Consider the following 15,806-nt stretch of genomic DNA (forward strand, 5'->3'; position numbering starts at 1 on the left):
CACACACACACACACACACACACACACACACACACACACACACACACACACACACACACACACACACACACACACACACACACACACACACACACACACACACACACACACACACACACACACACACACACACACACACACACACACACACACACACACACACACACACACACACACACACACACACACACACACACACACACACACACACACACACACACACACACACACACACACACACACACACACACACACACACACACACACACACACACACACACACACACACACACACACACACACACACACACACACACACACACTCACACACACACACACACACACACACACACACACACACACACACTCACACACACACACACACACACACACACACACACACACACACACACACACACACACACACACACACACACACACACACACACACGCACACAACGGTTAAATCTAGAACTGTGGTAATCTCTACAGGTGGGATGGACAGACCACGTCGCAGACTTGGTACCATCCAGCCAGGCCATAGACGCCATCCCCAACACGGGCAAGCACATCATCATCATCAACCTGCACCTGCACCTGTCCTCCCAGCACCTCAGCGCCTACGTCAACAGCATGCTCGTCCTGAGAGACTCCATCATCCGACTACTGGCTCGAAACCTCAACTCCGTAGTCCTGCTTCAGGTACTGACTTTACCTGTAATATCTCCGTAGTCCTGCTTCAGGTACTGACTAGAAATGTAATTATCTCCGTAGTCCTGCTTCAGGTACTGACTAGAAATATAATTATCTCCGTAGTCCTGCTTCAGGTACTGACTAGAATCTCCGTAGTCCTGCTTCAGGTACTGACTAGCTCTGTAATTATCTCAGTAGTCCTGCCTCAGTACTGACTAGAACTGTAATCATTTCAGTAGTCCTGCTTCGGGTACTGATTAGCCAAGTATTCAACCCCATGTTGACTAAAATAATTTCCATGCAGGGCCCTCATGTTGAATACAATAATTTCCATGCAGGGCCCCCACGTTGACTACAATAATTTCCATGCAGGGCCCTCATGTTGACAATAATTTCCATGCAGGGCCCCCATGTTGACTACAATAATTTCCATGCAGGGCCCCCATGTTGACTACAATAATTTCCATGCAGGGCCCCATGTTGACTACAGTAATTTCCATGAAGGGCCCCCATGTTGACTACAGTAATTTCCATGCAGGGCCCCCATGTTGTCCTAAACGAAAGCTACTATCGCGGCGGAGACATGTTGAACCGTTTCATCATAGACATACAGCATCAGGTGTTCGAGGACTTGAAGGACAAGGTCATCTACTTCCCGACCTCTGACCTCACCATCGCCTGCAAGAGCAGGAAAATCCACCCCCACTATGGGATCAGGAAAGACATGACGAAATTTTTGATGGGGTCAGTTTGTGGCAGAACTTGATGGGGTCATTTGTTTTTGGAAACTGGACTTTTCTTTAAGATCAGGAATGACATCGCAAAATATTGATCCGTGGGACGGTTGTGTTTTAAAGTATTAATACATATGCTCATAAAGCACGGGTGCTAACAAAACACGGGTACTAATGGGTCGTCCATAGTTGACATTACTCTATTTTGCCGAAATCCCCCTCTCCCATCGTCAGATTCACAACACATAAAATTACATCACACTAACGCTCAACTTCAGGAAAGTGACGTCTCTCAAGGACGTTCGGACGAACCCTGAGAAAATAAACACTAATGATAATAAAACCTAGACACTAATGATAATACAACCTTCGTGCTCATGAAACGCTTATTTTAATCCCACTTGAGATTGACTTGAAAGATCACAACTATACGAATTGAACGTGTGAGGGACTGAAATCCACATCCCCTTGTTGAACGTGAGAGGGACTGAAATCCCCACCCACTTGTTGAACGTGTGAGGGACTGAAATCCCCACCCACTTGTTGAACGTGTGAGGGACTGAAATCCCCATTCCCTCGTTGAACGTGTGAGGGACTGAAATCCCCATCCCCTTGTTGAACGTGAGAGGAACTGAAACCCCCATTCCCTTGTTGAATGTGAGAGGGACTGAAATCCCCATTCCCTTGTTGAACGTGTGAGGTTTTGAAACCCCCATTCCCTCGTTGAACGTGTGAGGGACTGAAATCCCCATCCCCTTGTTGAACCTGTGAGGGACTGAAACCCCCATTCCCTTGTTGAACGTGAGAGGGACTGAAATCCCCATTCTCTTGTTAAATCCAGTGTTTTCTTCAAAGATCAAACAACGATGCAGTGTTGTGTAAATAAAAGCAAAATATTTATATGCTGTCTCAATTTTATTAAATTCAATTTTGTTTTTTTCTTTATTTTTTTTTAAATAATTGAGCACTAACATTACATAAAATTGATAACACTTAGGCCTACATAGAGTTTCTTCCAGGCATCTCTAACCCCCCCCCCCCCCCGTTGTATTATAAGGCTTAAAAACAAACTGCCCCTAAGGAGGCTTATATTGTAAGCCATATAAACAAATAGATCCACACAAAACAAAATATTAGGTGTGAGACATTTAAACTAATGTTGTCTATTAAGATTGCCTCCTCTACAACACACATGATTTAGCATAATGGAATCCAGCAACTCTCCTGTTTAAAAAATCACCATCGTTGTTGTATGTAAATATAAACACAAGACAAATTTTGAGCTGAGGGAAAACAGAACTTACAACAAAAAACATGAACAAGACAGGGCAAATCTTTGATATACAATATATTTCATTCATCTTTGTTTCAACATTGGCAGTTTGTGGCAGGTTTTTACAATAAAAAATAATCAACAATTTTTAAGTAGAAAGATAAATAGAAAATAGCTATACAATTGAAAGGGTAAAGTGTATGTAAAAACATACTTTTACATAGATAACTTGATTTATGATACTGTAAACTTGGAATAACATAAATTTTGGTAATCTGGGTGTAGCACCTTGGTCATATTAATAAACCTAATTAATTAAACTCATAGTTTCTCTTTAATAAACCCCTGTAATGTCTACGTACCAAACCTAATTATCAACTATGTAATAAGGCAGATGAAGAAGGTGATATTTTAGCAATGTCCAGGTTCCTACACTGGGTTAGAGCACTGCTAAAATACACACTGTGGCTTATTAAGTTACATCCATAGTGGTACGTCACATTACTGGTTATTATTAACCTAATAGTTCAACAACTCTAATCATGAACCTTAACTCTTTTTTAAATTTCTATTTTTACACAAGATTTAAAAAGGCTTGCGGAATCTGGTTCCATAACACAGGTTGCACACTGTATCATTCTTTTCACCTGTCATAGTAACACCAGTAATAGTATGTCATCATGATGCTGCCACTTTCACCATGTCACTGTGTCACCATGGTGCAACAGTCTCACCATGTCATAAGTCACAGCATGTCTTCACTATGTTGCCAGTTTCACTGTGTCACCAGTCTCACTGTGTCACCATGTTTCACATGGTCACAAGTCCCCATGTGACAAGAATATCTTGATAGTGTAGCCACAGTCCCACTATGTCTCCATGGTATCACCAGTTTCACCAAGTCTCCATGGTATCACCAGTTTCACCAAGTCTCAATGGTATCACCAGTCTCACTATGTCTCCATGGTATCACCAGTCTCACTATGTCTCCATGGTATCACCAGTTTCACCAAGTCTCCATGGTATCACCAGTCTCACTATGTCTCCATGGTATCACCAGTCTCACTATGTCTCCATGGTATCACCAGTTTCACCAAGTCTCCATGGTATCACCAGTCTCACTATGTCTCCATGGTATCACCAGTCCCACTATGTCTCCATGGTATCACCAGTCTCACTATGTCTCCATGGTATCACCAGTCTCACTATGTCTCCATGGTATCACCAGTCTCCTGCAACATATCCTGATCTGATTCACTGTCATTCAGCTCCTCAAGAGTCAACACTGGAAGGAAATTTGTGACAACTTAAAACCACCTCAATGATAAAGCAATTTAAGCAAGTTTTACTACTTATTTCATTACTGGTACAGCTTATTAAAGATATTTCTAGGGCTAAGTTTGTTACGAGACCCTGAAACTAGCAGTTACTAACAGAATACAAAAACTAAAACTAAAAACAAAAAAGAAAAGAAAAACAACGAAACAAAAACTGACCCTAACAGATAACAGTAATTTTAGTAGGCCACATAGTTAGGGAAAAAAATTACATGGGCATAAGAAGGCATAACATATCGGAGCTAGTAGTAAAATATGTTAAATCTTTGTTTCAGTTTGTATTGTGCCTGTAGTTAACCACAGGTAAAATATGCATGAGTATGGCGTAATGTTGGCCAGAACAAAACAAGACTGACAGACTTACACTGAAACTCATACTCCTGGGGGTGGGGCTTTAAGACAGCAGCTAACCCAGACACCAGCCTCAGGTACTGCAGCTTAAAGGCACAGCTCTGTAGGGGCAGCTGGGTGTCCAACACATGCAGCAAGGTCACACTCTGGGCCAGTGTGTTCAGGAGGCTTGGCTTGCACGCTCCTTTAGCAACACAGGCTTTATAGCAGTCCAACATCTGACACAGGCTCAACAGAACTGCTTCAACAAACTACAGGTAAACACAGAGGTTATTAGGACTATCTGACACAGGCTCAACAGAATTGCTTCAACAAACTACAGGTAAACACAGAGGTTATTAGGACTATCTGACACAGGCTCAACAGAATTGCTTCAACAAACTACAGGTAAACACAGAGGTTATTAGGACTATCTGACACAGGCTGAACAGAACTGCTTCAACTACAGGTAAACACACAGGTTATTAGGACTATCTGACACAGGCTTTATAACAGTCCAACATCTGACACAGGCTCAACAGAACTGCTTCAACAAACTACAGGTAAACACACAGGTTATAAGGACTTAACTAAATCTATAATGGGTTTCTTTATTTTTACTTCTTTAAAATTAAAAGTATACTTAGCTATAATTACATTACTAAATCTAAAAATTTAATTTGCTAAAATTAAAAATAGAGTTAATCCTGGTTAAAGATAGCTGTTTGTTCACTAAATTTTTCACTATAATTATTCACTACAACTAAATAAAAAGTAATTTTTTATTTTTGCACTAAATATTTTTTTGCTCTTTCACTTTCTACAGCAACTTATAATTACTTCACTAAAAATTATATAGTAATTATACCTACATCCCTAAAAATTAAATGAATCATAATCATTTGAATTCACTTGATTAAGGACAATTAAAGCTGTTATTTGATGGTGAAACTTTATTTTAAAAAATCACAAATATAATGTATAGAAATAAACTGTTGTGTGTACATCATTACCTCATCAGAGCAGGGACATTTGTTGGTTAACAATGTGGTCAGTCCTGTTCTCTGGTCAACCATGATGCTGAACACACAGCTCATATACTGAAGAATATTTATTTTAAATTGCATGATAGACAGTTATATTATGATGAACATTTGTATATATTTGTATATTAGAAAGATCATATACTGAACAATATTTTTATATAATGGTAAGTTGGACACAGATTCAATGTTTTTACAAAAAAAAATACATTATAGCTAAAAAAAAAAGTGTTTATGTGACTGAATGAAATAAAAATATGAGCCCTTGTGTTTACCTCTTTATAAAACTCCATCATATCTCTGTCCTTCACACCAGTACACAGTTTGTGCATTAAGTACAGAGGGCAGGTTTCTGTTGAAGAAAGTAGTAATATGTGTAGCATTGTAAAAATACTGGGATTAATGTTCTCTTTTTCTACTTGCTCTAACCCCAGCCAGCTTCTCAGTAAGTTACCTTTAACCTTTGAGTGAAGCATGTCCCCACTATCAACTTTCAATTAACATTTACTAAATTTTATGATTTTTTTTAACCAGCTTTGGAGATCTCACCCTCTGTGAGAAGAACCAACCAGATTTTGTACACTCTGTCCTTGACTCACCAGATCTTAGCCACCTCCCCCCCAAACTTACCAGATCTTGACCACCTTCTCCCCTCCCTCCAACTTACCAGACCTTGCGCCCCCCCCCCCCCCCCCACCAGAACTGGCACATCATTGATGGGTTTCAAACATGTGGCCAGCACACCCCTCCCCCCCCAACTTACCAGACCTCCCCCTTTCCCCCCCCCCAACTTATCAGATCTTGTACATAGCCTGAGATAAAGTTTCTCATATCTAGTTAGAGAGTGGACAAGCTTGAGTGACCACACCAGAACTGGCACATCATTGATGGGTTTTAAACATGTGGCCAGCACACCCCTCCCCCCCAACTTACCAGACCTCCCCCTCACCCCCAACTTACCAGACCTCCCCCTCCCCCCCCCCCCCCCCAACTTACCAGACCCCCCCCCCTCCCCCCAACTTACCAGATCTTGTACATAGCCTGAGATAAAGTTTCTCATATCTAGTTAGAGAGTGGACAAGCTTGAGTGACCACACCAGAACTGGCACATCATTGATGGGTTTCAAACATGTGGCCAGCACACTCCAGCTGATGAATGTCTCCAGTCTGTGGAACAATGCACAACTTTTAGTTGGTGATTCATCTTACTTTGTTATGTTAAGTGATACAACACAGATCTAGATTGCAGTTTGGGGATTCATCTAACTTTGTTATGTAAAGTGATACAAGATTGCAGTTTGGAGATTTATCTAAGTAAACTGCAATATGGCAGATGACGTACACCTGTTTCTGTGACTTTGATGTTTGAAAAGATTGTACACCAAGCATTAGAACTGACTCAATACATTGATTACACTAGCAGCTTGGGTATCCTGCCACACTGTCCCCTACAAGACATAATAAAACCATCTAGCAACAAGACAGACTTGTGTAAGTGCTACATTGTCCCCTACAAGACATAATAAAACCATCTAGCAACAAGACTGACTTGTGTAAGTGCTACATTGTCCCCTACAAGACATAATAAAACCATCTAGCAACAAGACTGACTTGTGTAAGTGCTACATTGTCCCCTACAAGACATAATAAAACCATCTAGCAACAAGACTGACTTGTGTAAGTGCTACACTGTCCCCTACAACACATAATAAAACCATCTAGCAACAAGACTGACTTGTGTAAGTGCTACACTGTCCCCTACAACACATAATAAAACCATCTAGTCTAGAAACAAGACTGACTTGTGTAAGTGCTACACTGTCCCCTACAAGACATAATAAAACCATCTAGCAACAAGACTGACTTGTGTAAGTGCTACACTGTCCCCTACAAGACATAATAAAACCACCTAGAAACAAGACTGACTTGTGTAAGTGCTACACTGTCCCCTACAAGACATAATAAAACCATCTAGCAACAAGACTGACTTGTGTAAGTGCTACACTGTCCCCTACAAGACATAATAAAACCACCTAGAAACAAGACTGACTTGTGTAAGTGCTACACTGTCCCCTACAAGACATAATAAAACCACCTAGAAACAAGACTGACTTGTGTAAGTGCTACACTGTCCCCTACAAGACATAATAAAACCACCTAGAAACAAGACTGACTTGTGTAAGTGCTCCTCTGTGCTACACTGGACAAGCAGGGTCAGAGTCTTGAGGACTTGTCTGACAACCACTGGACTTGCATGACTTTCCTGTGACAATTTACAAAACATGACATTTCTAATTCTGAACACTACTTGTTGGTGAGGAATCTATACAGCACCTATAAAAAAAATCCTTATATAAGGATGTTTGAAAGTTTGTAAGATATGCTTCTATGGACTTGCCTCTTGACTAGCCAGCCTTAGAAGTAAAAATAACAAGTTTGTGTTGGAGCCTTGGTGGAGTGTGACACTGGGAGGAGGGATGTGACTGTTGGGGCCAACTATCACTCTGATCTCAGACATGGAGCTGCTTTCATCATCAGCTGCTGTCCCTGATGAAGTTTTTGCCTGAAATATTTGAACAGTAGTGTTAAAATAAATGAAATATTTAAACATTTTATTACTTTAAAATGTCAAAACAATATCGGAATTTTTCACCAAGCCAAAAAAACAAAACAATATGCATTAAAAAAGGATGATCAACTTAACATACACAATTGTTTAAGTTGACAATGTTTGCAAAGTGCAACGTTTAGTAAAGACGCCCATTCACAATCTGAAAGTTCAAGGGGGTAGTTTACCTATTTATGTGGTATGGCAGATGATTTGAATTTATGGCCAGTAAAATTATACTCATAACAATCATTTTTAACACGTTTTTCTTAACTCAGCTTCGCGTTTGTTTGTTTGTTTGGATGTTTGTTGTTAAAATTGACATAGAAAATTAGCCCACTTCTGATTGCTCTAGAGATCTGAAATTTGGAATGCAGGCTATTTTCGCCTAACAATTTCAGATGCAATCATAAAAACTAGCAATTAGAGACCTAAATTAGCTTAATTAAATTACGCCCCAAGGACCATAAAATCGAGGACATGATTTCTAAACATACCGACAAGACTGGAGGCGTATTGACACAGTTACTTCGGCCCCAATCTATGTGAGCGCGCTGGCCGTGATCGTATAGTGGTTAGTACTTCGCGTTGTGGCCGCGACAACCCAGGTTCGAATCCTGGTCACGGCATGTAGGCTTAATTAAATTACGCCCTTTCTCTGTTTAAAGCGTATCGGTCGCTCAAGATTTTTAGTCCGTGTATTTATAAACACTTAGTCAAGTCATTTAATCAAGTCATTAGATAAAGTAGAAAATAAACTATATAAAAAACTTTTTAAAAACCACGTTTTTCATGTGTAGCAACGGACTAAAAAGGAGAAAATAAAATACTTAAAAAAAAAACTTTTTAAAAAACCACGTTTTTCTTGTGGACTAAAAAGTAGAAAATAAATTTTTCTTTTGTGCTTCCTCGAGCTGTGCAGGTTCTTGTGATGACTGACAAAAAACGGTGGTACGTTCACCATCAAATTTCCCGACCCATCTGCCCGACCCACGTTTTTTGTCAGTCATCACAAGAACCTGCACAGCTCGAGGAAGCACAAAAGAAAAATTTATTTTCTACTTTTTAGTCCACAAGAAAAACGTGGTTTTTTAAAAAAATTTTTTAAGTATTTTATTCTTATCTTTGAATTTGTTCCATAAAAACACTGTGCACTAAGCTCATAAATGCTAAAAATAATTTTAAGCTACACCTTCAAGTTTAATGTCCACATTTATGTATTCTCTGGTGAGTGAGTTAGAAATGGATACTATGAACTGACCTTTTGTTCTGTATCTGCGGTGGAACAACTACTGGTGAGCAAGTTAGAAATGGATACTATGAACTGACCTTTTGTTCTGTATCTCCTGTGGAACAACTACTGGTGAGCAAGTTAGAAATGGATACTATGAACTGACCTTTTGTTCTGTATCTCCTGTGGAACAACTACTGGTGAGCGAGTTAGAAATGGATACTATGAACTGACCTTTTGTTCTGTATCTCCTGTGGAAGAACTACTGGTGAGCAAGTTAGAAATGGATACTATGAACTGACCTTTTGTTCTGTATCTCCTGTGGAAGAACTACTGGTGAGCAAGTTAGAAATGGATACTATGAACTGACCTTTTGTTCTGTATCTCCTGTGGAACAACTACTGGTGAGCGAGTTAGAAATGGATACTATGAACTGACCTATTGTTCTGTATCTCCTGTGGAAGAACTACTGGTGAGCAAGTTAGAAATGGATACTATGAACTGACCTTTTGTTCTGTATCTCCTGTGGAAGAACTACTGGTGAGCAAGTTAGAAATGGATACTATGAACTGACCTTTTGTTCTGTATCTCCTGTGGAACAACTACTGGTGAGCGAGTTAGAAATGGATACTATGAACTGACCTTTTGTTCTGTATCTCCAGTGGAAGAACTACTGGTGAGCAAGTTAGAAATGGATACTATGAACTGACCTTTTGTTCTGTATCTCCTGTGGAAGAACTACTGGTGAGCAAGTTAGAAATGGATACTATGAACTGACCTTTTGTTCTGTATCTCCTGTGGAACAACTACTGGTGAGCGAGTTAGAAATGGATACTATGAACTGACCTTTTGTTCTGTATCTCCTGTGGAACAACTACTGGTGTGGTCAGAGCTGTCCATCCTCAGACAAGGAGAGGGTGCCAGAGTGGAGCTTAAAATAGCCCGACCTGCAGCAGGCTGCAGCTCCAGGATCAGGTTGAGAATCCCTGCAGCAGAGTAGGCCAGTGTCTCAGCGGTGGCTCTGTCCTGTGGCATGCTCCTACCACCAGACTTCTCACAGCCTGAATCAAAACTGGCGGAGAAGCTTAGTGAGGTCTTCAGGCTAGTGCTGGAGCTAAAGCTGGTAGACAGTGAGGAGCCCTGGGCTCTCAATGCAGGGTTCTGGACCAGTTTTATATAGTGATTGATATAGTCAGACAGCAATGGAAGAATACGTAGAGTAGCCTCTGTTATTTGAGTTTGGACACTAGATGTAACACTATTAGTAACAGTTGCATTGGTGTTGCCTTTGTTGTTAGTACCCGTTGTTGGTTTGTTGCTGCTGGACGTGGTTGGTGCATTGCTTAACACATTGACATGTTGGGATAACTGTTGCAAGTAGTTTTTTAAAAGGGGTTGAGATTCTGAAAAATAAAAGTTAAAAAGGCCTAAAGCACAAAAATATTTTGATTGCATAAACAGAACTTAATTCATACAAAAACTAGTTAAGCTAAAATGTTTCAGTTAACGAATTATTCCTAAAATTAAATTTTTTAAAATCTGGAACCTGGGTAAATTATGTCATTAAAGAGTTACATTTGTTAAAATCAAAATGAAAACTAAAAATGTTACCTAAGGGTGCCTTGTCTTCCAGTAGAAATAACAAACCATCTAAAGCAAGAAGAGACGAATCTGGTGCCTGGGATGTTCCTGACACAAGGGATTTACCATGTCTAGAGATAAATTAATTACAATTAGTCAAGAGAATTAATTGTGTTTAAAGATGTAAAAATGTAAATTTCATATTAGTAAATTTCTGAATAAAAATACTTTTCCTTAATTTTGAAAAGCAAAATATGCTTAAAAAATAAAATATAGTTCTACAGATTTAAAATAAGATATGTTGCCACTGCTTAAATGTAAATATCTTGCTTCTAACTAAATAAAATTTAGTTATCTTGATTCTATTTTAAACAAAACTATGAAGCTTCTATTTACATATCTGGCTTTTAACCCCCCCATCCCCCTTACTCCCCCTATGTGAAACGAACCTTCCAGCTTTTAGAGGAGATGTGAGCGAATCATTTCCTCTTGAGGCTTGGTGTGAGGTGGTCTTGACCAGGTCTGTCAGCCCAGAGTTCCACTGGTGGTCATCATGTGACCTGTACGCCTCCAACAGGTGGTGCACTATCTGTGTACCTGAGGTATATCCACCTGGAAAATACAGGCATATCTGTTACAGTTTTGGGAAACAAGGCTACAATAATCTCATCAAACATATTAAATCTAACATAAAATAAAAATTAAAAAAACATAAGTTTACCATTGAATGTCCGAGCGTTCAGCACAAATCTTTTAGTGGTGCATGTTCTGGCATCATTAGTATGTGTTGGGGTGGCTGTTCTTCTTGTCTCCGCTGCTTTAAATTGTATAGTAAAATAGATCAAACTAAAGGAAATAGTGACAAAAGTACACTGCATTTGTCATGTTAAATTAATTCAAGTCAATACTTATAGCACTAGACCTATTATTTTAAAAAGTACCTGATTGTAAATGGTCTTTGCTGGTAGAAGGAAGTGTTGAACTGGATGCTCTTGTTGTAGCAGACTGCAAATTCAAAGCCCATAGAATGCAAAGATTGCTATTTTAATACACAGGATAAATGTTAAACCAATGCTTTTTTTGTTAAGTCGTTAAAACAAAAAATTTTACAATAATTGTCACTTTAAATTGGAAGGTACCATAACGTTTATAAATGTTAAGGGACATAACTGTTGATTTAAGATGGAAAGTACCATAACTCTTACCTGATCCATAAAAGATAAGCGAGTTGGGAACCCTTGTTGCTGTGACAAGGCAGCTTCATCTTTGTGCTGTTTGCTTGGAGGTGATGGCTGGACATGAATCTAATATAGATAATAGCAATATGTTCAGTATCTTAGAATGGATGGAAACTTTAGTTGGTTTTAGCACAGCATGTGTGACAAATTTTGACAAGGCAGTAAACTACTTTAGATGAACGAGGGATACAGTGCATGTTTGTAACTTCTTAACAGACACTTTTGTGGTAGAATAAATATTAACAAATAAGTACACCAGGGAGGTTGGTGTGGTCAGGTCGGTTAAGCTCATGGTTGGTGAACCAAAAAGGGTCCAGTTCGAACCTCCCAGGCAGAAGATCCGAAGAGGCTCGATAGTTGGGGAGAGTTGCTCTTCTAGGAGTGATAACTCCTAAATCAAACAACTGCTGCCTAGTAGTTTGTTTGTGGTTGGACAAAAGCTATAGAAGCAAATCCAAAAAGAAAAGCAGGCCTATATGGGGCATAACAAGTTGACATGTAATACTTTATTGTGTTTGGAGGGAATTCCTTTCAACACCAGAATAAAGAACAATGAAGAAGAAGAAAGTACTCCAGACCCTAGGCTAAAAGATTAAGCCTGTTATTGCTATTAAGTTATGTGGCATTATTTTTACTCACGGCAATGACTAAACCCTACTGACCTTTCTTGGGCTGCACTTGTTTGGTGACTTTAGAAGACTTTCTTGTTTTATTTGAACTTTCTGCTGTTGTGTGAGCTCCAATTTTCTTAATTTTTGTTGTAATGATTGATATTGCATATTAAGTTCTTGGAATTCTCTTTCCTGGATCAAACAAGTAAAACTGATCTTTAAGGTTATCAACTTTGAAAAAATTTATTGATACATTTTAATACATTACAAAAGTGTGTTACACCTCTAAATATTTAAAGATAGAGCTTTTAAATTAAAAGAGAATTTTCTTACAAATCTTTTTAAAAATATTTAACCCATAGTAATTTTAATAAGCAAGGTTTTAAATTATCTTTCATCAATTATTCACCTTAAACTGTTTTTGTGTGGTCAAACTATCAACTTGCATTTCTAAATTATGTATTTTTTCTGACTTGACCAGCTTTTGCTGCTCCAGTAACTCTTCTCTTTGAGCTCGAAGCTTTTCTAGCTCAGCTTCCTGTTTGTGGACACATTGGCGCAGATAATTCAACTCTCCTTTAGACAGGTATTTTTCTTCTTGGGCGGCTTTTCGCTGGAAAAAAAACCCATAGAACTAAACAAATGCTAAAAAAATAAATAAACCAATATTTAAGATAATTAAATGATGCGTATATTCTTCCAACGCTAAATATTTTAAATGTTAGACAAACTAAAGTGCATACTGTCTGTTCCAACTCTAACTGTAATTTCTGTATCAGGTCTTTAGGAGAGTCAGATTTGCCATTACTTGAATTAGATGACAGAGAACCATTAGAGATAGAACTGGACCTGTTCAAAATTATAATTTGAATTTAGTTTAAAAAGTATTAACAAATACTTAAGTCATACTTTAGAAATTTTAGTTTCCTTGATGTCAATTCAGTAACTTTTCATTTAAAAACAATAGTTAATTAAATTATGTATTTTATATTAACAAAAAAAGCTTTTATACAAGATGACCTATGTTATTCAAAGGATAACTGTACATTGGTAAAAACTACAAGGATACACTTGTTTGTAGACCAGCTGAACTGAATAAAAAGTTGTATTGTTTACTTGATTATTAGCTTCTTCACTTTAATTCTATTTCTTATGTTTTTCATTTTGTTTTAATTTGTCTAGTGTAGGCTCAAAACTATTAACACTTAACAAGAGAGTGGGGGTTAAGTCATCAAAATTTTTAGTTTTTAAAGGGGGGTGCAGTGACCAAAATGTTTGGAAACTGCTGTCCGGGCATGAATGTAATTAAATTAGATGAAGTTTGATTTACTGGAATCTAAATAGATATGTATATATAGTAATATTACATCATAAGTAAAACATGTATAGAAAAATGACATTGGTGGTTAAAAATATTTTTAATGCAAATAATGAATTATAGTTACCTGGATGATGTTGATAAAGGTTGAATAGATAGTTCTGAACTAGAGGAAGATGTGGTCATTTTGACTGACTGTTTTGGGTTGCTAGGAATCAAAAATGAGGACTGGCATTCTTGGTTTTTGGCTGTGCTGAAAGCTGAAGCTTGATTCACCACCTGCGACTAGAAAAAAAAAACAACTTTAAATCATTAGATTATTTAATATTAAATGTAGGCCTACTCAATATTAAAAGAAAATTTTCTTACTTGACTGTAGACTTGTGATGCCATCTGGTCTAAAGTCTCTAGGTCCGCTTGTGTCAAGGCCATCTCGTCATCATCATCCCATTCATCAGGGTCCTTATCTTTCATTTCTTTAACTTCAATTTCCAACTTTCTTTTTTTACAAGCCGACTCTTCAATTTTCCCTGGGTAATCTCTATGGCTGCCATTGTTTGACCAAGACATTTGGACATTTAGACCAAATAAAAAAATGTTGAAAAATGCTGAAAGACAAGAAGCAACATTATTCATTTAAAGCACAAAACAAACATTATGCATGCGTGGTATGTGGTCTGACATAAGATTGTTTGGAGTTTATATTTAACTAACTAAATGCAACAAGCCCGCCAGTTGGTTGAGGCCAGGAAGAGATGTTCTGCTAGGGATACAAACAAAGGCAAAGGGTCAACTTGAAACATCAATGTTAATATTATTTATCTAAAAAATCGTTTCTAGTTTACTAGTTGTAGTCCTAACTCCTAACTCAGTAACTGAACTCCTAACTATATAATATATATTATTATATAATTATAACAAACTAATAGTTGGCCATTAATCATTAAGGGCTTATTCATTATTTAAAAACTACAATTACTACTAACTAGTCCTAGTAAGTAAGTTACAAAGTAACTACTAACTATTCTAGTAACTAGGCCTACAAGTCACAAGAGTCCTAAGCCGAGTAGAGTAAGAAGTTACTAAGAAGAGAACACATCATATTGATCATAAGACTATGAATAGACTATGATGAGAGTTAAGACTAGATCTAGCTACTGTAGAGAGAGAGTCTAATATTACTTTAGTTTTAAACTTTAGCTTTACTTTAGGGCACTTTAGGCCATGGTAGTTTAGGCCTAGTCATAAGATAATTTTTTGGTAATCTATCGTTTTGGGTACGTAAAATCGCCCGCGGCTAGTAATGTACGAAAAAGTTACCTCATTGTCAAGGCTTTAATAGAAGTATATTTTGATATATTTGTGTCAAATATTATAGATAAATGAATAAATAACCTAAATCAATAGCTAAATATATCAATATAGGCAAGAAATTAACTTTTAACAGCAGTGTTTGCTAGCAGGATTTCCTATATTAAACAGCAGCCATTTGTAAAATAGAGTTGCCTTCCCCTGATCTCACGCTATAAATTAACAAAGAAAGAACTTAAACAAGATGGCTGCTAGAGTAAATGAGCATGGTTGCATCTGTTGGAAACATCGCTAGTATTCATTTATTATTGAAAAGTTTTAATTCAATTGTTTGAAAACAGGTACATAAATGAAACAAGGAAACATTTTTGTATTTTTCAAAACACAAATCCTCCTCAAAATGTGAAATAATTATTAAAATTTAAGGAGTCACCTGTTTTTCACATTACTAGTCGCGGGCGATTTTACGTACCCAAAACGATAGATTACCAATTTTTT

At 37.8% G+C, this 15,806-nt stretch overlaps 1 protein-coding gene and 1 non-coding gene across 2 annotated transcripts; one reads left to right on the top strand and one right to left on the bottom strand.

The window, feature by feature from the left end:
* Nucleotides 1–2,745: 2,745 nt before the first annotated feature.
* On the bottom strand, nucleotides 2,746–14,722 carry LOC131934655 (uncharacterized). Its single transcript, XM_059290725.1, has 19 exons — nucleotides 14,712–14,722; nucleotides 14,367–14,605; nucleotides 14,125–14,282; nucleotides 13,423–13,528; nucleotides 13,089–13,292; nucleotides 12,731–12,871; nucleotides 12,036–12,134; nucleotides 11,772–11,835; nucleotides 11,552–11,647; nucleotides 11,280–11,442; nucleotides 10,861–10,961; nucleotides 10,096–10,652; nucleotides 7,809–7,973; nucleotides 7,585–7,673; nucleotides 6,435–6,577; nucleotides 5,686–5,762; nucleotides 5,381–5,467; nucleotides 4,402–4,639; nucleotides 2,746–3,985 (listed from the first exon to the last, which is right to left on the bottom strand). Exons 2-19 carry the CDS (start codon nucleotides 14,565–14,567, stop codon nucleotides 3,906–3,908), a joined length of 2,769 nt encoding a protein of 922 aa, XP_059146708.1. The 5' UTR covers nucleotides 14,568–14,605; nucleotides 14,712–14,722; the 3' UTR covers nucleotides 2,746–3,905.
* On the top strand, nucleotides 8,576–8,647 carry Trnah-gug (transfer RNA histidin (anticodon GUG)). The gene has a single exon. It is a non-coding gene; the product is annotated as a tRNA-His (tRNA).
* Nucleotides 14,723–15,806: the final 1,084 nt, after the last annotated feature.

This window comes from Physella acuta, unplaced genomic scaffold, assembly GCF_028476545.2.
Source record: "Physella acuta isolate Inbredline_101_S28 unplaced genomic scaffold, ASM2847654v3 ptg000115l, whole genome shotgun sequence".
Lineage (NCBI taxonomy): Eukaryota > Metazoa > Mollusca > Gastropoda > Physidae > Physella > Physella acuta.

Excerpts from the sequence above, each read along its gene's own strand:
- LOC131934655 (XM_059290725.1), bottom strand. The coding sequence starts at position 14,567 with ATGTCTTGGTCAAACAATGGCAGCCATAGAGATTACCCAGGGAAAATT. Across the intron at positions 13,529-14,124 it reads CCTTTATCAACATCATCCAG|GTCCAGTTCTATCTCTAATG; the intron begins GTAACTATAATT and ends AATTTTGAACAG. Across the intron at positions 11,836-12,035 it reads GCTTATCTTTTATGGATCAG|TCTGCTACAACAAGAGCATC; the intron begins GTAAGAGTTATG and ends TTGAATTTGCAG.